Raw genomic sequence first — 27722 nt, forward strand, 5'->3', positions numbered from 1 at the left:
ACACACACACACACTCACTCACACATACACACTCACACACTCATACACACACTCACATGCACATACTTACACACACATACTTACACACACACACTCATACACACACCCACACACATACACACACACTCATACACACACCCACATACATACACACACACACTCATACACACAGTCACACTCACATACTTACACACACATACTTACACACACTCATACACACATACACACTCACACACACTCACACATACTTATACACACATACTTACACACACTCACACACTCACACACACATACACACACTCACACACACACTCACACACTCACACATATATACATACTCACACACATATAGGCACACTCTCACACACTCATACACACACTCATACATACATACTTACACACATTCACACACACACTCACACACTCATACACTCATACACTCACACTCACATACTTACACACACATACACACATTCATATACACATACATACACACACTCACACTCACATACACACATACATACACTCACACACACTCACACACTCATACACACACATACTTACACACACACTCACACACTCATATAGTCACACACATATACTTACATATACTCACATACACTCACACTCACTCACTCAAGACTGAGTTCTCTACTGAAAAGGAGGCAGAGAGATCTGAAGAGTCAGAGGTGCTAGATACCTTTAAGGAAGGAATGTTTTCCAGACCCAAGAGGAAAGAGGCACATACAAACTCAGAGACTGGGACAGCTTGTACAAGACCCACATAAGTTCAAGCCAGACAAAATGTCAGCACAGGGCAGGGGGTGGACACAAAGTGTCTCCCTTTCCTAGGAAGGTATTCACTACTGATAGCTGCCAGGAAAGGAAAAATTAGTTTCTGCAATTGATTGGAAATGTGACTGAATATCAGTCATACTAGGGCAGGCCGTGGTTATAAATAGTTGGCCAACACAAACTGGACGACTCCATGTTCTGTTGTTGTTTTGTCTGTGAGAGAGAAAGAACGTGAAGTTGGTTGACTAGGGACGTGGGAGAACTTAGAGGAAAGAATATGAGCAAAGTATATTGATGAAATATTTTAGAGAATACATTTTTAAAATGCAAACTTAGCCTTGGCATCGGGAGTGGAAGTGAGTGGTGGAATATGCACTTGGCATGCAGGAAGCATCAGTTCCCAGAACCCACAAATTAGATCTGAGTTTTCTCATCTCTAAGAAACTAGAGGGGCTGATGATTCAAACAAGAGGTAAGAACACAGTTTCCTGACTATCTATCAGGACAGGAGGCCTAAGGAAGGAACTCAGCAGCGATTCCCACTGTACGTGTCATGGTGGACTGGCCAGTGAACTTGTGCTGAATCTGACCCCAGACAGCCCAAGTCTCCCAGGTTTCTTGCTGGGCTGCACATTCTGAATTCCTGGCAGGAGCTGCTAGAGTCAGAAGACATATTTTGAATTGTAAGTGGGTTGCAATTAATCAGAGCCTTGTTTCTAAGGCTGTTTGAGAATCTCAGACCCAGTTCACTAGTGAGTCTCTGAGGAAAAACCTAAATTTAGAGGAGGGAGAGGCAGGGAGACGATGGCAACTGGACCTCTAGATGGTAGCACACCTTGTCTGGGGTTTCCTAGAGAAAGTCTGCTAACGGATGTCACTTCAGCTGCAAACTGCTGCCGCAGGATCAGTCTGGTCGGGTGCTAGTGCCCCAGCTGGTCTGCTCAGCCAGCCATGAGACCTCAGCCACCTCGTTTCACACGTTAGAACCGCAGCAGAGATGCAGAGGTATGTAGCTCAGAGAGATGCTCATTACAGCACAGGCCACTGCAGTGACCAGGTTCTCTTTCTTTTTAAAAAAAAAAAACTTCAAAAGCGTTATCCTTGGACTACATCCTTTGATGTCTTGTGAAACAGCCAGAGTGAGTTTTTGGCAAATCTAAGGACCTTCTACTCATTTCTGTTCCTTTTACCTATTCCCCCCACCCCCACTAAGTACCATGGTCTTAATCCCTTAGCCCTGTTCCAAGAGGATAACCCAGTGGCAGTATCCACAGATTTATATGTGTGCAGTCTCAACAGAATGTCTTCTAAGAGCATCTTTGTGGGGGGCAGCAGTGCCGGGAGTCAAATCTGGGGCTTGTGTGTACTAGGCACATGCTGTATCTCTGAGTGGAACTCCCTAGTCCAAAATTTTAAGCTTTAGTTTAAGTCATAGCAAAGGGGCTTCGATGTATACGTGATGGTAGGTGAGAAGGAGGGTAAGGGAACCTTACCAGCTTACCCTTGGAGGTGTGTAGGGCCACCTCAAAATCAGCACCTGTCACAACAGCACTGAACTCTGCATAAGGCTAACTGCTGAGAGTCACAATTAGGCAAAAGTCACACACACACACACACACACACACACACACACACACACACACACCTACACAGAATGCACATATTCCCAGCAACCACATGGTGCCTCACAGCCATCTGTAATGGGATCAGATGCCCTTTTCTAGTGTGTCTGAAGACAGTGACAGTATACTCACATATATGAAGTAAATTAAATAAATAGAAAGGAAGAAAGAAAGAAAGAAAGAAAGAAAGAAAGAAAGAAAGAAAGAAAGATAGATTGAGTTCTTGGATCTCCACCCTAGGAGACAGCTAGACTGTGATATCTAAAATCTACCTTTACTCTTTCCTTCCCAAGGAAGAAAGCTGTGGCGTGCAGTACATCTGCAGCGTGGGTGGAGTTGTGGTAGGCATTGGAGGAGTGGTAGTTGGCTTCAATCACTTGCAGCCAGGCCCGAAGAGTGGTTTCAGTACAGTTTAAAAATTCACATACTCCAAACCGAGAGAAGACCTTTAAGCCCAGGTACACAAGTGGCCTGAAAACAGGAAACAAACACCGGCTCAATCAGTGGCCCAGAAAGTGCTTTCTTTAATGGCAGTAGAGGAGAGAGGGACTTATGTGTGTGTGCTCATTCAACATGCTTGCAGCAGAGAAATGCTGGTATCCACCTGTACCTCCACACACTTCTGCACATCCTTTGTGCCTGTAAGAAGTGCCCAAGGGCAAAATGAATGGTGTGGGTGGTCCCAACAAAGTCACCTCACTGGGTGTGATGTTACTTTATAGATGAATCCTTTATATTCCACAGACCAACATCCCAGGGAGAGGTAAGTCTTCTCCTAAGACAAAAAGCACCTCTAACCCTGTGGACAGAGTGGACTCAAAGAAAATCTACAGTGCTATAAAATCCCATGTCTGTATGGGGATGGGAAGGAGGGAGGGAGGGAAGAAGGGAAGGAGGGAGGGAGGGAAGAAGGGAAGGAGGGAGGGAAGAAGGGAGGGAGGGAGAGACAGAAAATGAATGTTTCTTGCCCAGGCTAGTGTTGAACCCCTGAGCTCAAACGCTCCTCTTGCCTCAGTCTCCCAAGTTGCTGATGTGTACCTCAAACCTGACTGCCAAGCCATTTGTGTAGGATAAAAGGGATGAGAAAACAGAATTCCTGGCTCATGAGCACAAAGGAAGTGCGTGCTGACCCTGGACCTTACCCACAGACAGATCGTTTCTATACAAGAGCACATTCAGGACACGGAATTCCATCCCAGTTCCTAGACATGAAAGCCTTGAGCTGTCAGCCAGAGATGTCACATACCTTTTATGTGTAACTGCTTCCAATTCAAAGATGTTGAAGTCCCAACTTTCCTCATTGTCAAGGAGCTGGGCGATACTTGGGGGGACATCGTTGATGGTGATGGGCATCGCGAGGTGACTGTGACTGTGGTGCACATCTGGAAGTAGAGGAGACAAGTTAGGTGCGGATTCTCCAGTGTCTTAAGCATCTCATTACCTTTAAGGTTGCCATGAGAAACAAAATCCTCAACTCCCATTGGTAGGAAGATTTTTAACACTGGGACTCTTCTCATATTATGAAATCTCAAGACCATACACAGAAAAGTAACTCTAAGACCTGCTTAAACATCTGGAGAACGGGAGTCCTTATCTAGCAGTGCTCTGAGAAATGACTTCAGTCAGGGCCTAGCTTCAAATGTACACCATTGAAAGGAATAAACTTCCGAGACCAGCTGGAGGTACCACCAAGACCCTTGTGGAATGTTCACCACCTGGGGGTGGCACAGGCTGAAGAGGGGTTATCAGTAATAAGGGACACAGGAACACTTACTCTTTGTAAACACATACTCGTTCCCTGACAGTCTCCTCAAGCCATCCTGGAAGAAAGACACACTGTTAGCTGCAGGATTCACACCCATTGTCATTCTCTTAACCTCTCTCCTCAGCTGGAGGCTGATTCCTGACTAACCTGAGCTGGCTGCAACACCAGGTCAAGACAGAGTTCCAGATGAAATTGTAGCAGTGGCTAAGAGATTGGGGGTTGGGGGGAGAGAAAGTGGTCGTGAGCGATGCAGGCCTCACACCTGAGCAGTGAGTTGGCTCAGTGTTCACAGCCCCTCTCTCTCCTGCCATTGGGAAGCCACGTAAATGCAGTCACAGAGATGGGCTGTGTGATTTTGTCCAAAGGCTCTCAGTACTGAGACGTTTTATGTTCTCAGACGTGCCCTGTAAAATGTCAAAGAGACTTATTTGGGGAGAAAAGAATTTTCCGAACTGCATTTTCTGCTGGGAAGCAGGAGCTTTGCCGCTGAGTTGTTGAGAGGAGCCTTTCTGGAGCTGAGGTCTTGCAAGTGCAGTGGGTAATCTTGACGGTCCACGTGCGTGGATGGAGGGCTATGTAACCACAGTAAAACACTGTGTGCAAGTGTCTTTGAGACTTTCCTAGAGCTAAGGAGATCAGGGAGCTCTAACCTAATCGGCAGCTTAGTGCAAGTTTTGAACGTAAACTATAGAAACTGCTGTGAGCTAGCAGAATTGCGCAGAGCGGGGCTGGCTGCAGGCAGGAGGAAGGTCACTGGGTGTGTCCTTAAGGACTCTATCTTGCCCTGGCCCCTGCCTGTCACTGTTCACTCTGCTCCCTGCACACCACCGACTGACAACTTTGAAACTATAGGCAAACACATTTCCTTTTGAGCTGCTTTTGTCCTGGTCATGACCAGGACATGACCATGAGAGTAAAAGTAGATTGAATGTCAGTCAGTACCCTGCCATTTGCTGGCTTGTGAATTTGAACTGGATGTTCTTCAATCTGTTTCCTTGCCTCTGCATCTGCCCGAGTTCCTCGCTATTTAAATCTTTGTGTAAAAGTCACGTAGAATTGCTTATCCCCAGAAAAGAAGTGCTAAAGTTTGGAGTAGTATTCATCAATGAAGGACCCCTTGAAATCACACCTTGGATCTTTATGCAAATATCTTAATCATCAGAAACAGGGGAGTAGGTAGGTAGCCTAAGCCGCAGCTGTCATGCCTCTGCAGCAGATGTGCATTTCTTGTTTTAATCCACTTCCCAGGCCACATCCAATGAGGCAGAGTCCCACACTGGTGCCTCCCAGATCTCTGGACCCGGAAGTTCAAGATGATACATTGGGGATGAGGTAGGGTGGGGTAGGTGGAGGGGGCGGCTTGTTCTGGGACTCAGAGTTCCTTGACTGTGACTCTGAAGGGACTGCTCCTTATGATCCCTCCTGAAACAGAGGCTAATTCTGCCAGCTAGTGCGAGTCTGTGGGCCAGGAACAGCAGAAGGCTGCTCAAAATGCTGGTGAGAATGGGCTGCACAGCCAGTCAGCTCAGCCTTGGGAGGCTGGCTAGAAAAACACATCTACAGAGACCAGGATAGCACAGGGTCATGTTTCATTACTAGAGAATACTCCCAGCTCAGCCTCTGAGGAGTAGGATGACCAGAAGCTGGACTTTGCTGCTTCACTTGCTGATGGTGATATGCAAAGCCCAACAGAGCACAGCACGGTAGGGTCCGGTGGACCTTAGACATTGGCCTCAGAGCCATAACCTAGTATGTCTCCGATTACCGCCAGGCGCAGCCCTCACACTCCCCTGCTTTGAGCCCCAATGGCTCTATTCTGCTTTGTATGATTGGACATAGAACTTGCCTGTGAACTTCAAAAGACGGACCTCTGTCAGGAGGAGTTTGGGAACAGGTATCATCTAGGGGCACACTTTTTCATTACAGTCATTTCTTAGGGTCTTCATGGGGGGGCAGTTTAACTACAGAACCATCCTGTCCTAGTAAACCCAAGGGAGCTTAAATGTCTTCTGTAAGATGCCACCATAATTGTGTAAAATAAATGTATACCCTTCTGTGTATCATTTTGGAATTGTTTATAGTATCGAACAGTGCAAATGCATGTACATGTTCCATACAAATGTACCCCTTCCTTCCTCCTTCCATCTCTTCTCCCTTTTCTTCCCTTCTTCTCTCTCTCCCTAGCTCTCTCCCTCTCCTCCCTCCTTCCCCACCTCTCCCTCCCTCCTTTCTTCTCTTCCTTCCTTTCATAGAGTCTTACTGTGTGGCTCAGGCTGGAGAGGGAGAGGGAGAGGGGGAGGGGGAGGGGGAGGGGGAGGGAAAGGGAGAGGGAAAGGAGGAGGGGGAGGGGGAGGGGAGGGGAGAGGGAGGAGAGGGAGAGGGGGAGAACCCACAGATTAGGAGGGTACAGTCTGATGCCCAAGGAAATGTAGCTACAACCTTCAACCTCATCCTCTAATTCACACAGAGAAAAACCAGAAACAGGAGCCAACACCGCCCCTCTCTGGATGTTTAGCTCTCAGTTGCCTGGCAGTTTCCTACTCTACTAGAACTCCTCAAGGCTCTTTCCATGGTTAGTCAGGCACTGGAAAGATAAGCATCTTAGATATGACCATAAAGAGAGTAACGCAGCTGCCTCCAGCTACCTGCTCGAGCTGTGTCCATTTATACCTCACAAGCGTCTGCTACCCGAGCCCACAGCACACTGCGAGAACTCTAGTGGGTATTTAGTCAAACCTCTGCATTCCTGGGGTTTGCTTATCACTTACAGTCATCAGGCCTCCAACAAGGTCGCTGGTGTGGGGATCTTCATCTTTGGTTCCCAGCTGAGGAGAGTATAGTTCTGTGGTCCGTAAAATTTCTAGAACTCTGTCCAAGGCTTCTGCTACTGTAACTGGGCTGTTTTCTTGAGCTGCATTGATTATATTTATAACCTAAGAAAGCAATGAAGAGAAAGAATAAACTTGAGGGCATTAAGATACTACTAACCTCTTGGAAGTTAGACATGTTCAGAAGAATTCTGTGACCACATATCTAGCTCAGAGAAGAGGCCCTGTCTCTGAAGCATGCCCACACTGCCCCACAGAATTCTATCTTAGGATGCTGATTCCCAGGATGTCTTGCTGACGGCCTTCCCTCTCTCTCTTCCATGGGTTGGAGTTCCTTGGAGACAGATTTGAGTCCCTCTCACTGTATTGTCATTCCAGAAATGACTCTCATTTCCATGGCTCTGAACATACACAATCTGTTATGAGATTTCCAAGTTAACTACCTCCAGACTTGGAGACTTCCCAAAGCCTTCATAACTCACCTACTACAATATCCTGTGTGCCTAAAATCAACCCCCAGCCTTAGTCTCCTTCTCACAAAGCAAGCAAATAGCAACAACACCGAAGACGAGCTGTTCTTCCCAGGGCTGAAGACAAGGGCTCTTGTATGCAAAGCCTGCAATTCACCAAGTCCAAATGATTCTTCCCCTAAACACTTTCTGATCTATTTCTTCCTCTCCACCTCTACTATAGCTCCAATCCTGGCCAAATTGCTACTACCATTTCCTGCCTGGAATTCCAGAAAAGACCCCAGATGGCTTCCTCTCTTACACTCTTGCCACCTCCTAGCCGTATCGCAGTGGTTGAACTCTTTACAGGGACATGTAGACTTCACCAGTCCATGTCTATCTGACCTCCTTCAAAGGTTTTTGCTACACAAAAGATACAAAACACCTTATTTGTGGTCCAAGTGACCAGAAGGAACTGAGCCAACATAGTCTTGTCATATTCATCCCACCCCTGTGGGCCACACCCAAGTCTCCCTGGATTCTGTCTCAGCTTGGTGGACAACTGAGTTTGACGCCGAGTTTGGTCCAACTGAGTTAGGACCAGTTTGACACGGTCTTTGCTGCTCCTGTCCTGGAAGTCTCCCTCTGGCCCATGTGATTCTCAGCATAAGTTTGGCTTCAAACATGACTTCCCCTATAGAGAAAACTTTCCTGACTACCCTCTCAACCAGCCTGTCTCTAGCCCTTCTCTCATGTCTCTCACAGAGCTTTTGCATGGCTGCCTTCATCGCACTGATTGCGTTTCATAACCACGTGTTTGTTTATCATGTTTGCTTAGTATCTGCATTCCCCACTAGGCCTTAACTCTGCTATCCGTAGGCTACAGCTCTAGGTCAGTCTGACACCAAACACACAGTGGAGGTCACAGCTGTCACTCACCTTTGTGATGGGGGCCTCAATAGTCATGGAGTGGATCCTTGCCATGGAGGGGTAGCGGCGATTCTGTAGGCTTGGCGCTAGAGAGAAGGCAGGACAGTCTTATCTGGTGCTGGTGGTCCAATTTAAGCTAAATACAGCTGAGAAGTCCCCTCACAGGTGAGGCCTTGTTCTAGATCTCCTTCCCCACAACTCAGTCAGTCTGACCATCTCATGTGCCTCTAGGGCTAAGCACTCAGCCCCACAAGCATGAGAGACGTTCTGCTGGCAGGGGGTGTGGCAATCCCCACTCCACAGGGGAAGTCGGTCACCCCCGTAGCCCAGTGATGTCACAGGACTCCCATTCCCATGGGCCACTGCAGCCCTTTCAGATCTTTCCTCCCAGAGCCACCGGATACATGAATGTGTACCTGTCCCATGACAGGACAGGAGAGTAAATGTCTCACTATGAACTATGTCCCACTGGGCTGGGTCAGCCCTGTTCCTTCCCCAGATGTTAGGTTCATGATGCTCAGGACCTGATAGTTCCAGCTCTAACTGGGACAAATTCATTTTAAAATGACATTTTTTGTGAGTAGGTAACCCTTAGATGTGGTTTAAGATTCAAATGGTTGATGCCTTCCTTGGAAGGCTAGACTCCATTGACATTTTCAACCTTCCCTGTGGGGCACCCTAGAGGTCAGACTCGTTCAGAGATGGGAGACATTACCCAGTCACCCTCAATCGGGCTCCACTCTCTTCTCTATGTAAGCCACTCCTCTGGTTCTCAGTCTTTCTGTTGTGACTCAGGACTGGGAAGCCTGTCATGTCCTCCATTCTACCTTTCCATGTCTCCATCTAGGGCACTCCCTTCCCTCACAGGCACTGACGAGCCCCTCTCGGCCCTTACAACTGCCCTTCCACTTGCCAAATTACAAAAGAAATGTGGGTCAGAGTATGGTTCAGTGGCTCAGTGCTTGCCTTAACGTGCGTGAGATCCTGGGTTTTATCCTCAGTACCACAGGAAAGCCAGAAACCATACACACACACACACACACACACACACACACACACGGGGGTTGGGGGGGAGAAAGACAGACTGACTCAGAGACTAGGAGACAGAACTAACCCCAAATAAATGAGTGAAGTGTATCAGCCTGCTCTCTGCTCTCCTCTGCTCTCCAGTTCGAATCCCTGCAGCCCCCCTTTCACCCCACTCTCTTCTTGGTTCATGGGATGATCTCATATTTTCTCCCGTCACCATTCTTGTTTCTCACAAGAGAGCACTTGCAGATTTGGGCTCAGACCCTCTGGTCTTTATCTGCACACAAGCAAGCACTCACATCTGTACAGCCCTTGGTGAAGCTTCTCTGCAGCCACAGAAGCCCCAGCCCCAGCCCCTCCCTGCCCCAGCCACAGGCCTAGCCTCTGCTCAGCCCCTGCCCCTGCCCCTGCCCCAGACACAGCCATAGCCTCTGCCCAGACCCTGCCCCAGCCTCTGCCTCAACTTCTGCCCTGGCCCCTGCCCCAGCCCTTGCCCTGGCCTTGTCTTGCATTACAGCTCCCTAGACACCCTCTTCCCCTCAGAACCAAATGAGGTGCACCTACAGACCCTGCCACCTCTGTCTCCTACTCCCCTGACTCATACGAATGACTTCTTATCGCTCCCAAGGTCCACTTGGTTACTTAGGCTTGATTCATTAAACTTACAAAGTACTTTATGAGATTGTGACTCATAGTTTCTGGCCTTTCATTAAGGAAAAAGCCGATGGGTGTACATTGAGACTGGAAAGCCAGAATGCTGCCTGGCTGCCACCAGCACCCAAGGATGACCTTGCCTGACTACAGAAACTGCACTGCTTGGGTAGTGATGTGGTCTGACACAGGCTGGGCCATGAAACCAGCAGTCTTTGGTCCTTTCAGGGAGAAGAAAAATACCACAGAAGGCTGAGAGGACTTAAATCCTAAAATGTTTTCAGTTTATAGGAAGAAAAGTTTATTCCAGTTGAAACCTTTCTCCTTGGAATTTCCACCCCGATGAAATGTTTGAGTACGCCCTTCTGTCATTTTCTACACTTTGAAAAGGTCAAGGAAACCTGAGAAACTTCTTACCATCACTGCCTCGAGAAGATATTGATTTCACATCAATGGACTCTTTTCTCCTGCTCTTGTGTCTGAACGAATGAGGCTCTGGGGAGTTCAAAGGAGAAACAGAAGGAGGTTGGCTTTCTGTGTACTGTGGTGTGAGCTCACACCTTTCCCCGTATTCTCCAAAGAAAATGAGAGTACTTTTTAAGCTCTAGAAAGTAAATCCAAGAATCAAGAAACTACTTTCTCTTCAAATCAACAGAAAATGATCAGTCATTCTAGTAGGAAACGGTCCTTTTCTTCTGAGACTTTGTTACACTGGGGAAAAAGTGTTTACTGAAGGTTAATTAGTTCCACAACTAAAATGGCATCCTGAAAATAAAACTTATAGGCAATATTTGGGGGTTCATCTTGACTAAAGGACTACACTCACCTGGGTAGGGAAGCTCTGGAGAAAGAAAGTCCTAGTGAAATCCACAGGTATTTGCATTAAGAAGCTAGTTTGGACAAGTTTGGGGTACTCCTGGAAAGTCAAATGTCTACAGGATCATCTGGCTTCTCTGAGAGTGGATTTCATCAAGTGACCATGTCCTACAGGTCATGGGAAGGGAAACTCAACACTAAAATGCACTGTGGGGCTGATGCCAAAAATCACACATCACCAGTGAGTGCCATGATGTAAAAACAATGTCAAGGTAACTGTGTCAGCCTCAGAGAGGTGCACCCTGAGCACATCTGCTTCCTGCGAGTAACTCCTGAATGAGAAGAAAAGTGGAACTATAAGCTAGAACCACCCCAAACACAACCCACGTACCAGGAGGAAGAGTGCCTTTCTCAGGTGCCGTTACATTGGCAGATTCAAGCAGGACAACCAAGATGCACAATGCTCCCATAGGAATTACCAGTAGCATCAAAAAATGTTGAGACAGGCTAACGTGGAAGAAACCAATTCTAGAGCCAAATTGTGCAGGTTCTGGCTTAGTATGTGATCTAGTAGCTATATAACCTTGGAGATGTCCTTAACTTCACTGTGTAACAATATCTATAAAGTGAGGATAATTAGAGTTTCTCATTCAGAGGCTCTTAATACCTGCGTGAATCCTGGAGTAGCCCTTAGGAGAGTGCCCACCACACAGTAAGCCTACAGTTTTTACCTGTTTAATTATGTCTGTTCATTAGCACAGTACACAGAAATGATTCATTATAGATTATTCAAAGCCAGGTGCTATTATTCTTCCTGAGTTCATCTCATAGAATTATGGGAATCTACAGCAACTGAACTGGTCATAAGTTTGGAGAAGTTAGTCCTCAGTGAGGGCCATTTAAATGAGAGAATTCATCCTTGATTCTTAACAGAAGCCCATAGAATGAATTAAAAATTTCAGTCACAGAAAATAACTTAGTGACAAAGGGACCCTGCCTCCCATGAAAAGTTACTTACTGAGAACCTACTGTGCATCAGAGCTTGTGCTAAGTATTTAAGTAAAACAATCATTTCAATGAACATTTGCATCATTTCTGAAAGCTACATAGTGCCATTCCCATGGTATCAATGGGAATAATAATATACATAGCTGGAAAGACTCAGTAGATAGGCCAAGGCCAAAGAGCCGGTAAATGATAGACCCTATGCTTTCCAGGAGGGAGGCTTTTAGCTGGTGAATGATCTGTGAGCATTGGCTGAATGTCTTTTATGTATAAAATCATGCTGGCCACTGTAAGAGACATGGGGCTGCTTACTGCAGTTCTTTGATAGGGCCTTCTGAATGTGATATCAACTAACTGAAACACTGGAGGAATGGTGTCTGTGTGTGTGTGTGTGTCGTCATTGTGCCATTCAAGTCTGTTCTGGATTAGGAAATACTAGAAAGAAGGAGGAGGATGCCCTGCAGCTCAGTGCATCTCCTTCGGCCAACATATCAACGGGACAGGTGTGGCTTATTCATTTTGCAAATGAAACTCTGAAAGAAAGAGCAAATGAATTCTTCAGGTGTTATCTATCTAATCATTCTAGAATTAAGGAGGAAGATTGCACAACTAACCAGGGTCTGACCAGGTATCATGCAGAAGCTGATGGTTTGCAGCCATCCTTATAGGAGAAAGCATCACAAGGCTTTAGTCATAGATTCCCCGGCCCCGTCTCCAGTGGTCAGATAGTCCCAGGCCTTCCACAAGAAGATGTTACCAGGTCTCCCTTCCACTTTGAAGATAAGGAAACCAAAGATCTGAGTGTTGTTCAAGGTCTAAGACAGGAGTAAGGAGTTGAGATGGGAACTCACTGCCTAGTTTCCTGGGCCAACGTCCCGACTATTTCCATTTGTAAAGCCAGTCACTATGTACTACTCAGAGAGGAAACAGACTGGGGTGACCATCACTGTGTTCTCAGCTGCGTCCTAGGAGGCCTGTCTCTCCCCTAGTCTCCACTCTGTACTGGGTTCATCTGTTCTATATTGACTTTAGCCAAGAAAAGAAAACCAAGAAGGGGAGGAATTTAGGAAGTAATGCTGTCACAAACCTAGAGACAAGATTTGTAAAGGATGCCTGTTGTTCCTCTAGCTCTCCAACCCTCCAATGCCAGCACTTAGATTTTAGCCATCCCCAGTATAGGGTGACAAATGTCATCCTGAACCCCAGCCTCCCCTCCCAAAGGAATGATTAACTGGGTCAACAAGGCACCCCTCAGCAGAGAGTAAAAGTCAACGCTCTTACCTGTCTGAGAGTTGTCCCCGGAATCACGATGAATCCTGTGAATCTAGAGTTGTTCCAAAGTTTGGTAAAAAGAGAAAGAAATGTATGTCATTTGTTACATTTAGCAACTTAGTTAAAAAAGCTCTGATGGCCTCCAGAAAGCAAGGCATTGCACAGCTTGCGTGGAAAGATGAGACACACACAGCGAGTGTAAGACCACAAATGCTCTACAGCCTTCAGACACTTGGTCAGGAGCCTAAGAGCAGAAAGTGCCTGAGGGAGGGGCTCTCCAGGCAGATTAAACCTCTAGCTAGCCACATCTTGACTGTCTGTAGAAATGCAGAAAGACAAAGGCTAGAACTCAAATCAGATTTTAATAAGCCAATATGTAGCCTGCTTGTTTCAGGCAAGGTTATATTTGTTTTTCCGAAATACAAAGCTTGAGTTAAATCTAAAATCTCTGTTTTTAGAACCGTTCCTTAAATGTTTTTCAAACACTCCTCCATTGCTGACAGAGCCAACTGATGGACTGTTTCCTCACCAGGCCTGAACTTTAGATGCTGTTTAGCACCTAGCTCTTTCTCATTATCAGGTTTGTTTCATGCTAATGATTTGGTGCAGATGTTCAATAAACATCAGTCTAGGGACGAAACAAAGTCATCAACACTAGAAAGAACACACATGATTTCTGTGGACTCTGCATTTCTTGCATGCACAATTGACTCAGGCACTGCTGGTGGGCACGTTGCCATTCACACTTAGACTCCCACTGTGTCTCTGATAAATCCAGCTGCTTCCATCCAGGGCTCAGGGCCGTCAACCTGTGCAACGCTCAATGAAGAGGCAAGGTTAAGTTTATCAAAACTAGTAAATGTGGGGGAACTGTCAGTTAAAGAAGACTAGAATGACTTAGCAACATCAACTGTGATGGCCTGAAAGCTCCCTTACATCAGACACCGGTAAAATGTCCCAGGCTTCATTGAACCATTGAAGAATCGGGGAGAGGTTGGGGAGATGGCTCCATTGGTAAAGTGGCTGCCACAGGAGGTCTAAGTTCAGATATCTAGGCTCCATGTAAAAATCTAGGTGTGGTGACATGTATCTGTAACTCCAGTGCTACAGGGTAGAGAGAGCCAAATTCCTCCAGCCCATTGGCCAGTTCAGTCTGGTTCAGTGGGAGGACTTGACTCAAAAAAATAAAGTAGAGAGTAACTGAGAAACACACCCCATGTTAACCTCTGGCCTCCGAGTGCACCTGCATGTGTACATGCTCACATGGACATGCACACAGACACATGAAAATAATCAAGTTGTGCTGAGCTTCTAGAATTAGGCTTCCTATAAGCTCTTCTGCTTGGTCCATTTCACTGCCTCACAGAGCATCCGTACAAAACCCACAAGCCACCTGTGAGATCTTGGTCACGTTAGTCACGGCTCTTGACTCTCACCTTAAAACTATGGTCCCTTTCTTGTTTCTTGCATGAACATCATTTTATGCTTTCCTTCTGGAATAAAGAGCATTTTCTACAAAGCTACTAAGGTCAAATGCACATTTTTATATATTCAATATTAAGAAAACTCTTATTTCATTCTGTCAATCAGATCTCGCTTAAAAGCTTTTCTCTTTAATCAAAAATATATATACCTCTAGGAGCAAAGTCTATGGCTTCCCATATTATGAAAAAAAAAATGATAACAAGCCCCTCCTCTGCCCCCGTTCCTCGTTTCTCATAGGCTCACGGGTCATCAATTCGACTCCCATGACTGTGGGCCATGTGTTCTGTCGGGAGTGGAGCCAGCTCAGGCCTGATTTAGGATTTAAAGTGTGTTCCACTCACTGATAGGAATTGGGAGGGGTGGACCAGGGAGGGAGAAAACAGGCATGTTTCTATGGCCTGGGATGTCTCTGGCCCATCTTTTTCCACATATGATGTTGCCCTTGGTACTTTGAGCTGAACTTGCTGCCTCCATTTTAGCACACTGGCCTCTGCTGGGCTCTGTACCTACTGCCAGCAGCAGTGGCCAGAGGTTCTCCAGGTTTACAGGCAGAGTTTCCCAGCCTGTTTCAGCATCTGCACCAGGATGTTGTGTTGTGATCTACTTCCCAATCCTCTGTACAGAGGACAACTGGGAGCCCGCCCTCCCATCTCATCCTACCAGTCTTAGATTTTTCATGTAATTCTGACTGATAACCAACATGCCTCAGCTGAGTAACCTCACTTTACAGGATTCATTCACATGGTGATAAAATCCCCACTCAGAATAAGAGTTTATCCCTAAGACCTGAAAGTATGAATGTTTATAGCTCAGTAGGAGTTCTTCATAACCCTTAGTGGAACCCATGGAGAATACAGGCAGGGATTGGGTAGCTCCACAGTCTCTGATGCGTCCAGGAGATGCTCAGAGACTTGAGGTACCTACAGTTAGGAAGACAGATGATGTTTGCCCCATGACAACAGCCGTTTTGTGTGTTAGTCGAGTGCTGGCAGCTAGAAAGCTTGCAATTGCAGCATTACAAACCTTCCAGAGAAGCAGCCATTTCCTTGGACATGCAGGGTTGGTAGATGGAGGCTTAAAGTTTGGTATCCTGCCTGTGTCACTCCACTGGTAGTGCACAGAACTATAACCATGCTTTCTTCTCTAGTTTGAGAGCCAATTGTCTTACATGCCTCTTCAGCCAAAGGCTCAGAAGCATTGTCCCAGTCCTGGCTTGTCATCTTAGAGCCTGAGAATACCTCACAGATGAGCACAGCCTTTCCCCTGAATTCTGGGGAGGTATACACTATGCATGCTTTAGCAAGACCAGGATCCGCCGTCCTCAGGCTTATCTCTTTCTCTAGAGCACACTGGTTTTCTTCTTGTAAAGCTTAAAATGCCATGTGCCCCTACGCAGGGAGGCCTGGGGATGCTGACAACAACCGCTACCTCTGGAGCCACAGGTTTGAAAAGCAATAGTTTCTGCAGAGAGTTCTACTGTCCTTGGCTTGTGAAACTGTCAGGGCTCAGAGACATGATTTTTCCAGCAAGTCCTTGAGGCTTGCAGCGTGTGTGTGTGCGTGTGTGTGTGTGTGTATGCATGTATGTGCATGTGCATAGCAATATAATTATAATTTTAAACCTTTAATTAAAATATTATAGGTTTCTACAAAATTTGCTGTCCTGTGCTTACATGCTTTATTTACTAGTCCCTATCACGCTCAGCTTTACAGGATATACCCTTCCTTTCTGAGTGGTTTTGGTCCTAGGGTTTGTCAGGTTCTTGGTTATGAAGGGCAAGTTCTTTTTCACAGAGTTACAGCCTAGGCCTCTAATTATGCTTAACTCTAAGAAGTATTACAAATACTCTCTCTTCTCTTTCCTCTCTCTCCCCCCTCTCTCTCCTCTCCTCTCCTCTCTTCTCTTCTCTCTCTCTGTCTCTCTCTGTCTCTCTCTCTCTCTTTCTCTCTCTCTCTCTGTGTGTGTGTGTGTGTGTGTGTGAAAGAGAGAGGGGGGAGAGGGAGAGGGAGAGAGGGAGAGAGGGAGAGAGGGAGAGAGGGAGAGAGGGAGAGGGAGAGGGAGAGAGGGAGAGGGAGAGGGAGAGGGAGAGGGAGAGAGAGAGAGAGAGAAGAGATTGATTTCAGGGTCATTTGTTTCTTAAAGAATATTAATTTAAGGGCTGGAGAGATGGCTCAGTGGTTAAGAGCACCGACTGCTCTTCCAGAGGTCCTGAGTTCAATTCCCAGCAACCACATGGTGGCTCACAACCATCTGTAATAGGATCTGATGCCCTCTTCTGGTGTGTCTGAAGAGAGCAATGGTGTATTTGTATACATAAAATAAATAAATAAAAATTACAACAACAGTTTAAAAAAAAAAAAAAAAGAATATTAATTTAAAAGCTATCCTCAGTTTACTGTGGCATGAAAGCCCTTAGGTTCATGGAGACTCCTGCTTCTTAAACTGTGGGTCACAGTCACATATGGGGCTCTGGAATTGAATGTGAGAAGCATAAAATGTTTGACAATAATAGAAGGTTTCTGAATGCACAGTGACCAAAATTAATTTTAAAACCAGCACATAATAAATCCAGGTGTTCCCAGCAGAACTGGCTTGTTCTGCATTGCACAACTTCTCTGAAGCCTTGGTTCAGAACATCAACCTGTGTACAGTTTGTCCTGTACATAGTGCCACCCATGTGCTGACAGCTAGGCCGCCTGCCGCACCTCAGCTCGGATTCTGGGCCTGCGTATGGTATGGATTGCTATAAATTTTCTGCTTAGATGGAGACAGTAATTGTAGAAGAAAGGTTTACTATTTTCCTACCACTGTTCATCAGCATGTAATCAGCAGTTAGTATTCCTTTGGCCTGTGGTATGTCATATGTTTGATTTTTGGAGTAAAACATCATGAAAAAACATTCATTGTTTTACTAGTAGAATGAGCTTAGAACAGCTGAATGGGTCTTTATCTCTTCATTAATTCCCAATTCAAGATGCTGTCATCTGTTAGCAGGCAGATTCCCTCAGAAACCAGATCAATAGACTCGTCTCATCACAATCTTCATGCATTCTGGGTGGGGCTAGAACAGGATTTCCAATGACTTCTGAGATGGCTCCAAGCATACTTCTGGCATTTTGTACTATGTATTTTTGTAAGTTGGTATTTTCAACATTGATGATTATAAAATCAAAATATCGATCAACACTGGAAAACACTGAAAGTGATCTGTGTTCTACAGTATCAAATGTTCAGGCAACTTTTAGCCCTTTTTGTAAAGGCAAATATTGATCCAATTAGTATACTTATTTTCTGTCATCTTTAATACAGTTGAAAAGATGCATATATTAAAGAATTGTTTTAAATTCTCTCTGTGATTTACCATCAGTAAATGATTGACTTATACACCTTTTTTTTTAACCTATCTTGGGTAAAAAGTTATAAGCAGAAAGGGTTTATAATATTCTTACACCTATCCTACTAGGGACAGAAATACTAGATGTCATGAAGTTGCAGTGACACTGAATTTAATCTTTTTTCACATTTTCAGGGACTGCCATTGGTTTTATGAATCTTTATCAAGTCCTTCAATAAGTACTTAAAGAATATTTCTATTTAAAGAAAGATCATATCCCTTCCTCACTCACCAGAATGGCTAGGGAAAAACTGTCAACGATAAACACTTGGAATACTCACATCTTGGAAGGAGGATAAAATTATACAATCCCTTTGAATGCCAAGTCTGGCACTTTTGCACCAATTTATATAAACATCTCCATGACAAAATATTACCTTGGTAAGAAAAGAAATCATATCTTACAAAAGTAACTCATTCAAGGGTGTTCAAAGAAGCCCAGGATCAGAAATAGCCCAGGGCTCTATAAACAGGGAAATAGACTGAAAAACAAAACCAAACAAAATCCCCAATTAAACAGGAAGGTGTTATTGGTGCACATAGCCCAGGTGAATCTCAGAAAGCTTCTAGTGAGCAAAAGAAGGCAGTTAACAGAGCACAAACTGAATGAAGTTCTAGCAAGCCTATTATTAAACAATGTAGAATAAGACCTTCTGGGAGCAGGGAGGGAAGAGGTGCAGGAAAGGGCCCTCAAGGGAAGGGCCTCAAGGAAGGAATGTTTACGAGAGTAACATTTGATTGATCTCTTTAGTTTTGAGATATGTTCTCCAAACTCAAGGACAAATATAAGATCATACATTTTCTACCTTAAAAAATTATTAAATTCTAGTTAATATGCATGCTGCTAGGACAAGCGGTAAGCAACACTGATGAGTGCCCAATACTTAGTAAGTGGCAAACATATAAAAAAAAAAGAGGCAAAGAAGGATGATTTCAGGGACATAGAATTATGATGAAGTCAGGAGTTAACTGTGGGACTGAGGTAGTGAGTGAGTGAGTGAACGTGTCTTCCAACTGTTTCATTTTTAAGATGCTTTTCTAAAATCTAAACTTTATCACATACACACACACACACACACACACACACACACACACGCATATATATGAAACTGTTGGGTGGTGCATGCCTTTCACAGGTGGGGGAGGCAAAGCAGGTGAATTTCTGTGAGTTTCAGGCCAGCCTGGTCTACATAGTGAGTTCCAAGATAACCAGGGTGATGCAGAGAGACCCTGTCTCAAAGCAGTAACAACAGAATAATAAAATGAAACTCCCACTTCCCATTGGCCTCAGGGTCAGTGCATATATAACCAGTCAGTGAGACTCTCCCTTGGGGCCTGGCTGGGCTGGCTTTCCATGCACTGCTGAGCACAGTCATGCTATCCTGATCCCTCAGGTCTCTGCTGAGACATTCTCAATCTGTTCTCTTGGCCTCACTCTGTCCTACAGGTCTTGTTCATGTGTAAGTCCCATCAGGAAGGTTTTAATACTTCCTTCTCACTTTAGTCCCTTGGGGTCATGAGGTCAAGCCCTTCAGTCATGTGTTCTCAGTGAACATTTCTGAATGACCTAATACAGCCTGTGCCCTTCCATCTGTGACTAATCTGTCCCTTGCTGCTTGGATGGAGGTTTTGCCTAACCTGATTACTGCTGTGTATCCAGTGCTAAAAACATCTGGGGCATAGTGGCCACTAAACATGAGATGAATTCATAAGAAACTGAGTTAATTGGGGTCTTTACCCTATATCTGTGGTAAAGATACCACTTTTAATGATTTGGCCATCACATTGGTCTTTGCTAATTATGCTTAATACTTCTTTCACTAAAGATAGTAGTCTATAAAGTTTCACAGTAAAATGCAGATAAAGCAATTTCTATAAAAATGTCATTTTTTAAAAGTGAGAAGCAAATACAGGACAGAGAACAATATGCCCCCTTTCTCTGATAATGCCAAATTTGATAAAGGAGACAAATCAAGGCCATCAGATACCAGAGCACACCCTCAATGCTGTCTGGGCTCTCTGAGCCTCTGAGAGCATCTCTATGACACATCATACTGTGGCTCTCATCATAAAATGAACAGTCTTTAAAAAAAACAAAAAACAAAAAAACCCAAAACTAAAAGAGTGCTTACATCTATCCACACATCTTTAATAAAATGGGAAGTGACAACGATTTTCCTTGCTCACTATCCTACTTTGGTTCTTCTGTCACTGGGATTAACCTTGGGAAGGAGACCACAGAAGGACACAGATTATTGGCTTATTCCTCATGGCTCACTCAGACTGCTTTCTTTTACAATCCAGGACTACATGCCCAGAAATGGCACTACCCACAATAGGCTGGGCATTCCCACATTAGTCATTAACCAAGTAAATGCCTTGTAGATGTCCGGAGCCATACATAATAGGACAAGTTAACAACTAGCAGGTGATCTTCCTGAGATGGTCTGTTTCGGATTATAATATAATCTGCGACAGATTCTCTCATAGGCAAGGCCCTAAGAGAATTCATTTTAGGCAAGGTTTTTATATTAATATGCTTTTCCTGTTATTATTAAACATATACAACAATCACTAGGCATTAGTACACCCCCTTTGAGCAGATCTCTGAAGATCTACGAAGATGTATTGTCTTGTAGATGACTTCTTAAGACTTAATGATTATCCTAAGAATTCCTAAAATTGTATCAGTGATTATTAAGCCCTTTTATAGTGGGACTACTATTAGGTCCTTTTCTGGTAGTCAAAACTGCAATGAGAACTCTGTTGGTCTCCTATGTGTCACCAATTAATTGCTCTTAGTAACCAGACTTTCTCCTACTCAGAGCACATTCCAAGAGGTTGTAAAACAATTAACCAAAGGTCATAAAAAGGGAACTAATGATTTATTATAGGTGCTAGGACAGAAGACAAAATATTGACTGGGTTTATCTATACAAAACTTCACTAATAACTAAGTTATAGTTTTCGACTTTCAGTGAACCTATGGAGCTGTGACAGGTGATGGATGTTTAGCCAGATAATAACTTCTAATGGATATGCATATAAACATTCTCTGTTGTAAACTTCTATTTCAATTTATGATTTGATTTTTTGTGTGAACTTGTGATGAACTTTTTAACATGTGATCATGTATTCTGAAATATGTATAAGTGCTGAGGACAAAGAGAGGAAGGAAAAGAATTTTTTCCCTTTCTCCACTTAGGATCTTTCCACTTTTCCCCTTAGATAGCTTTCATAGGAAACTTTTTACAACTTAGTAATAAATACTATAATCACGTTTTACCGTGTTCCTTTTTCTTCCTGCGACTGCCTACCAGCAGGCTGAAAGTTAGCGTCTTGGAGTTCTGCTAAGATAGTACAAAGGCTATTTACTTAATCCTTTGTTCTTTGAGGAAGAGGTGCTAAGTGACAGAGACTGTAGTTTTTGACCTCAGAGATCACAGAAAGCAGGTCAGCTACAGTAGCAAAGCAACTTATACTTAAATAAGTAAACTTTTTTTTATTATTATTAGACAGCAACCCTAAATATCTCATAAGACAAAGTCTTACCCTCCGCCAATGCTTTTCCCCCTCCACTGCCTCAAGACGAACTGATATGTAGGAGAGGCCTACATGCAACTTGGTAAGTAATATCTCAGGATTATTGATAGGAAGGTAGAAAGAAACAACACAGAGGACTGATATCTTCCCAGCTCAGGTACTTTAAGGCTTATTATAAATATAAAGGTTTTGGGTCTTTTATTTGGAAACTAAATGGTCTGAGATGGGGAAGAAACCCCCAAATGATATTCTGATGGCGGCACCAATCTGATGGATACACTGTTTCAGTTGACGTTCCCTCTTCCCAGGTGGCCCTAGTTGGTGTCATATTGATGAAAAATAACCAGTACAGCCATTTAAAAGGATGCTGGCTTTGATGAAGAGAAGTTTTGATCACCGTTTCAAACTCAAGATTTCCTTGTACTATCAATTTTTTTCTGTTTCTTCTGCCCCAGAAATATTACAAAAAGCAGTAAATAGATGACTAGCATGAACAAAGATATTATCTGCTTAAATAATCAGGGCAGCTCACAGAGCTGACATGCTAAACATTTTTTTAATACAAAATATTCTTCATTTACTACAAACTGGGGGCTTTCATGGATGTGACAGAACCCTGATTAATCAACTTGAGTTCTGGGTGCAGAGATCTGACAGGAAATGGGTCTCTGGAGACCCTCCCTCTTTTGTGTACACAGAACAAAATGACAGTTGGTGGCATCATGCAGATATCTTTGATCATCTTTCTTCAGTGAAAACACCTAGTGATGGGCACTTTCTCAAAAACCAAAAGGCTCTGATGCGTAGATCAAAGGTCTTTTTTTTTTTTTTTTTTTCAGTCTGCTGGAGTTTCAAAACCCATTTGCAGATTCACTTCTTAAAGCCCACACCAGTGCAGCCTCAGGCCACGGTGTAACAGTACACCTGATCAGCATCCCGGAGCCCAGCTCCCGGGCCACAGTTCATTTACTTTCACGTATTCTGAGCTGCATCTCAGTGAGTGACAACACCAGGACAGAGAGTGGTTTGGGTGCATTGATGCAGATCCTGGTGTGTGTGTGTGTGTGGAGGGGGGGAGGTTGGGGGGCAGGCTTCTTCCCTGCGGTAACAACTGTGATCCTAATAGGAAGTATGACTGTGTCTCTTCCTTTTTATCTGAACAACATTTAAAATGTCCCTCATGTCCAAGTGGTGTGCAGTGGTCTGATATGGATGAAAAGGCATGTGAATATTTTAGTTGACATAAGATTCAAAAGACAAATCCCAAACTGTCTTCCCCTGGTAAATGCCAGCCCAGTACAGGATTACTCTCCCCTGCTATCCAGTATTTTCTTAGGAAAGTTGAAGCATCACTTCCTTCTGCAATGCTGAGCTACATATTCAGATACCATCGATGTCCTTCTATCAAATGTCCCTGATTTGCCAGGGTGGTGGCCAGTGGCTCTTTATCCTGAACCCATTTGGAAGAGCCTTTACAGAGGGATGCTTTCATGGTTTGTCTCAGTGAATCATTTTTTTTTTAAAAAAAATATTTATTTTAGGGGCTGGAGAGATGGCTTAGTAGTTAAGAGCAGTGACTCCTCTTTCAGAGGTCCTGAGTTCAATTCTCAGCATCCACATGATGGCTCACAACCATTTGCAATTAGATCCAATGCCCTCTGGTGTGTCTGAAGATAATAACATGTACTCACATGATAGTTAAATCTTTAAAAAAAAATTTATTATAAACTCATGTATGGGAATTGCTTCCTTACGCAACTGCAGGTATGCTCAACATCCAAAAGAGGGTGTAGAATCTTAGAACTGGCATTCCATGAGTCAGCCACCCAATGTGGGCACAAGGAACTGAACTCAGTCTTCTGGAAGAGCAGTAAGCAGTTGTAACCATTCAGCCATTTTACTGGCTGATTTTGTGTGTCACTTTTGACCCAAGCTGGAGTTATCACAGAGAAAGGAGCCTCCCTTGAGGAAATACCTTCATGAGATTCAGCTGTAAGGCATTTTCTCAATTAGTGATCAAGGGTGGGAGGGCCCAGCCCATTGTGGGTGGTGCCATCCCTGGGCTGGGAGTCCTGGGATCTAAAAGAAAGCAAGCTGAGCAAGCTAGGGCAACCAATCCAGTAAGCAGCATCCCTCCGTGACCTCTGAATCAGCTCCTGCCTCCAGGTTCCTGCCCTGTGTGAGTTCCTGTCCTGACTTCCTTTGGTGATGAACAGCAATGTGGAAGTGTAAGCTGAATAAACCCTTTCCTCCACAACTTGTTTCTTGGTCATGATGTTTTGTGCATAAATAGAAACCCCAAGGCAGCCATTTCTCTAGTCCCAATAATCTTTTACATACATACATACATATATATATATACTTTGCTCATTCAAATTGTGTAATAAATTGTTCCTACCCAAGAGCCCCTAAGTCAAACGTACTGGCTTAGGGGGTCCAAAGTTTTCAAGGATTTATGGGCCTCGTTTGAGGCAGAGCTAAGGGCCTGGCTATCCTGTGGTAACAGGGAACACAATCATTGTCCAGGGTGTGATCAGCCTCTCTCCAGACTTCCAGACTCTGGCTTATCCATCTCCAGGTGGGTCTTTCCACATTTTGAGATACACTGGTAAAATAGAAAAAGAATAGATTTTGGGTGTTTTCTATTTTTCAGTTTTGGGGACAGAGCCCAGGAACTTGTATATACTAGGCAAGAGCTCTCTCACTGAGCTGTCTCCTCAGCCCAACTTTGACAAGTGTTTTGATCTCTCCCTTTGTACAACTGAGGTTCCAAGGAACTTCATGGCGTCTCTGCTTCCTCATGGTGTAAGCAACAGCATCTACACTACCAGGCATTTGGGGACAAGAGCACCAGGATACATTGAGGGACAGGGATTTGTTCACTAATTGTCACCTAAAATGCTGGAAGTGGCAGTGTGGAGAAACCCTGCTAATTAAGATAGCAGTCTACCAGGACCAGATAGCTCCTCTGAGCTTGGAGCAAAATGGAGGACTCCCTTTACTAACAGGGCTTCCCCTTACCTGACTTTGTTGAGGATCCCCACTCTCCAAACCCTCTACCTGGGGAAGGTTAAGTAATCCTTGGCAGACCTACAAACTTCCTTTCGTCCCAACAAGTACCTGGGAGTCCTAGAATGCCTCTCCACACCAAAGAGGCACTCACAGAACCTTAGACTCCACCAATGATTTTTATTTATCCTGAAAACTCCTCACTCTCCAAAATCCATATATAGCCCCAAATAAAGTGTACACCTACAAGCTCAACCTGAATAAAGGTATGTGCACAAGCTAAGGTTGTCTAAGAGAACTGTTTCATTGACGACCATCAGAGAAGGCCTTAGTCTCGCACTGTAGAACCCTACCTGTTCCAGACTCTGGTTCATCCTACCAGATGCACATCCGATGTGCAGCAGCCTCTGGACACCTAGAGAAGGAGAAAATGGAGGAAGCAGAACCACACCTAAGGGCCTGTACCCCGATATATGCATCACAGAGAGTCCCACAGGATGCTGTCTGCAAGCAGGAGGACAAAGGGCTCAACAGTATCAGTGCAGGGTGTAAACCACTAAGAATCTGCCACACTACCTTCCAGGAGGATGAGGAGGGGCCTACAGCTCAGGAGAGTATACCTTCTCTGCCTCAGTCCCTTGGCTGGTACTCACCCACCGCAGTGTGGGTTGATCCTTCTTTCTCAGTTCTCTGACTCAGATCCCATCTCTGTGGGAACTACCCTCCCAGACAGACAGGTGTACTAAGAGAGAGCTATTCAGGTATTCTTTAAGTCAGACAGTTGAGGCTGGAGTAAGTCAGGATGTGTGAAGTGCCTGAAAGATGAGTTCAGATGGTGAAGTCCTACCCCATCGTTTCTGACCCAGTGATGGAGCTGAAACTTCATTTCTGAACAGTCTCGAGGTGAAACTGAGAGCGTAGATCTAGGTCCCTTGATCGGGCCCACAGGACAGTGGGATGATGTCAGCCTCTCTAGCTTTCTTTTTCATAACTGGATTCTGTTTTTCAGGAATCTTGATTCAGTGACAGTACATTGCCTGTGACTTCATTTCCTCTGAAGCTCAGAGTTGAGTTCAGGTGGGGTGGTTTCCTGAGGGATGTACACACAGCAGTACACTTGGGACCTTACTGGTCATGCTGCTGTTCTTCTTGCCAGGTCCCTTCTTGGCTCAGTGACAAGAAGAAATTATGTATAACAGACTTCATAAGAAATTTCTTTCTGCCTAATGTTTTGTTCTTAAAGAATAGTCAATGCCAAATGAGACTTTTGGCAAAGAAAGTATAAGATAATGTGCCTGCTAGATTCCACCAAGAGAATGAAGCAATTGCAAGGATCTAATGCTTTCCCAGTCCTGATATAGGGCTCTCAACAGAAGACTCACCATACTTCTTAATGACACCAGGCCTTCATCTCACTCTGATTAACACATGCTAGAAGGGAGCCTGAGGACCAGTGCTTGATAAATCAGCTCTCTGGAGAGCCAGTGAACAAGCAGAGCCAGCGCCCAGAAGTGAGTAAGGAGAGCCCCATGGCATAAAACAATTTTGTTATTCTGTGACCTGAGGTTCTGAAGACATCTTTCATCAGAATTCCTGTTTACATCTTGTAAATAATCACTCCCAGAGTCAAAAGGCATGTCTGATTATCCCCCATTTTCTGATTTAACTCAGAAAACCTCACTGGGCTCAAGAAGAGAAGACAGTTATGTCCTATTTACTGTCCACTAGGAGACAAAACCAGGCCTCTGAGCTCATTCATTCAGGAAGGGTTTATTGAACTTATACTCTGAGCCAGGCACTGAGGGTGGCAGAGTACAGAGGCTCCCAAAGGGTGAGGAACCGAGAGTGAACCAGAAGGACCCCCAATCTTGATGCTCAATAAAACTGAACCATACATTTAGCCACTTGCTCCTTGGAATGCTGCAGCCACTCCTTGTCAGTCAGAGGGCCAACACTATAAGCAAAAATATGCTTGGACATGGTAACAGCTCATCCAGTGTGTCCTTGAAAAGTCCCACTAGAAATGAAGGCATGTGAGGGATCAGACAGCACTCTCCAAAGTGGGGGTGGGGGGATATGAATGAAGCAGCATTTATACTTTCTAGACATTACATCAATCCCATGTGGCTAGATGACTTTCTACCCTCTGCAAACACAAGACATCACAAAAGCATAAACGAAAGCCTTGTTGGATCAGGATGACAGGAGGGAGACAGGGACACAAATGGAAGCCAGCTTAATCAGGTGGCATTCTGACTCTAAGAAGAGCTGCACCTTGCTTTTCTAAAATCCTAACCTTTCAGGTTTGCAGACATTGGTCCTACTGTGCTGAAGACATCCCAGAAGAGTCCATTCAGAATTCTTGCCCCAAAAGAAAAATGGCATATTTCATGATAAAGCTGTGTGGGTACCAGTTTATTTGGAACCATTGGGCTGGGCCACCTATGTGCCCTGACACTGCCTGCTGGGGCTATATGTGTTGAGCCTTCATCACTAGAGGTCTCCATGAGACACATCCATGAGATAAAACTACTCCCCATGACAAGGCAGAGACTATGCAAGAGAGAAGACAGTGAATACAAATCCAGGGGACTGTTCACCAACTCACAACAAAAGAGAGGGACCCAGAGACAGGGCCAAGGGCTCTGTTAGTGGCCACATCACTATGCCAGCATCTAATCCTCACATACATGGCAGTGAGTTTTGAAGGGTTGCTGGGAAAATTGGCTGTGCCCTTTGGTAACAGCTTTAGTGTCTAAAGTGTCATATTACTGTGCAACTTATCAAGAATTAGAGACCCCAGAGTGGAGAGAATATGTGTGAGAGTATATGGCCCTCTGAAGCCTGCAGGCAGCTAATGATCCTACTGACATGTTCCAGAGGGAGGAGGCCAAGGCCGAATGGTTATGGCATTTGCTCAAATGCACAAAACTAGCCAGAGAGAGGGAAGAGTGGAACGAATGCACAGATTGCCTATTCCCCAATCTTCAGTGCTCAGAAATAGCACTTGATAGTTTTCTGTTAATTTATGTAAACCATTTATGTTTAAGGAAACAATAATAATATTGTCTGGTGAAGTTTACTATGTAGATGTCATATATATATATATATATATATATATATATATAT

At 44.5% G+C, this 27722-nt stretch overlaps 1 protein-coding gene across 3 annotated transcripts in view; it reads right to left on the reverse strand.

Annotated features, from left to right (window-relative positions):
• Pde8b (phosphodiesterase 8B) overlaps positions 1 to 27722 on the reverse strand; it is a 104199-nt gene that overhangs the window by 15128 nt on the left and 61349 nt on the right. For all 3 annotated transcript variants that reach the window (XM_028760207.1, XM_028760206.1, XM_028760208.1), the window contains 7 exons: positions 13172 to 13214; positions 10487 to 10564; positions 8399 to 8475; positions 6951 to 7115; positions 4192 to 4237; positions 3664 to 3799; positions 2690 to 2888 (listed from right to left, as the gene is read on the reverse strand). In XM_028760207.1, coding sequence (XP_028616040.1) covers positions 2690 to 2888; positions 3664 to 3799; positions 4192 to 4237; positions 6951 to 7115; positions 8399 to 8475; positions 10487 to 10564; positions 13172 to 13214 — 744 coding nt within the window. The remainder of the gene's footprint in view (positions 1 to 2689; positions 2889 to 3663; positions 3800 to 4191; positions 4238 to 6950; positions 7116 to 8398; positions 8476 to 10486; positions 10565 to 13171; positions 13215 to 27722) is intronic.

Source organism: Grammomys surdaster, unplaced genomic scaffold (assembly GCF_004785775.1).
Source record: "Grammomys surdaster isolate TR1022 unplaced genomic scaffold, NIH_TR_1.0 126391, whole genome shotgun sequence".
In the NCBI taxonomy this organism is placed as follows: Eukaryota; Metazoa; Chordata; class Mammalia; order Rodentia; family Muridae; genus Grammomys; species Grammomys surdaster.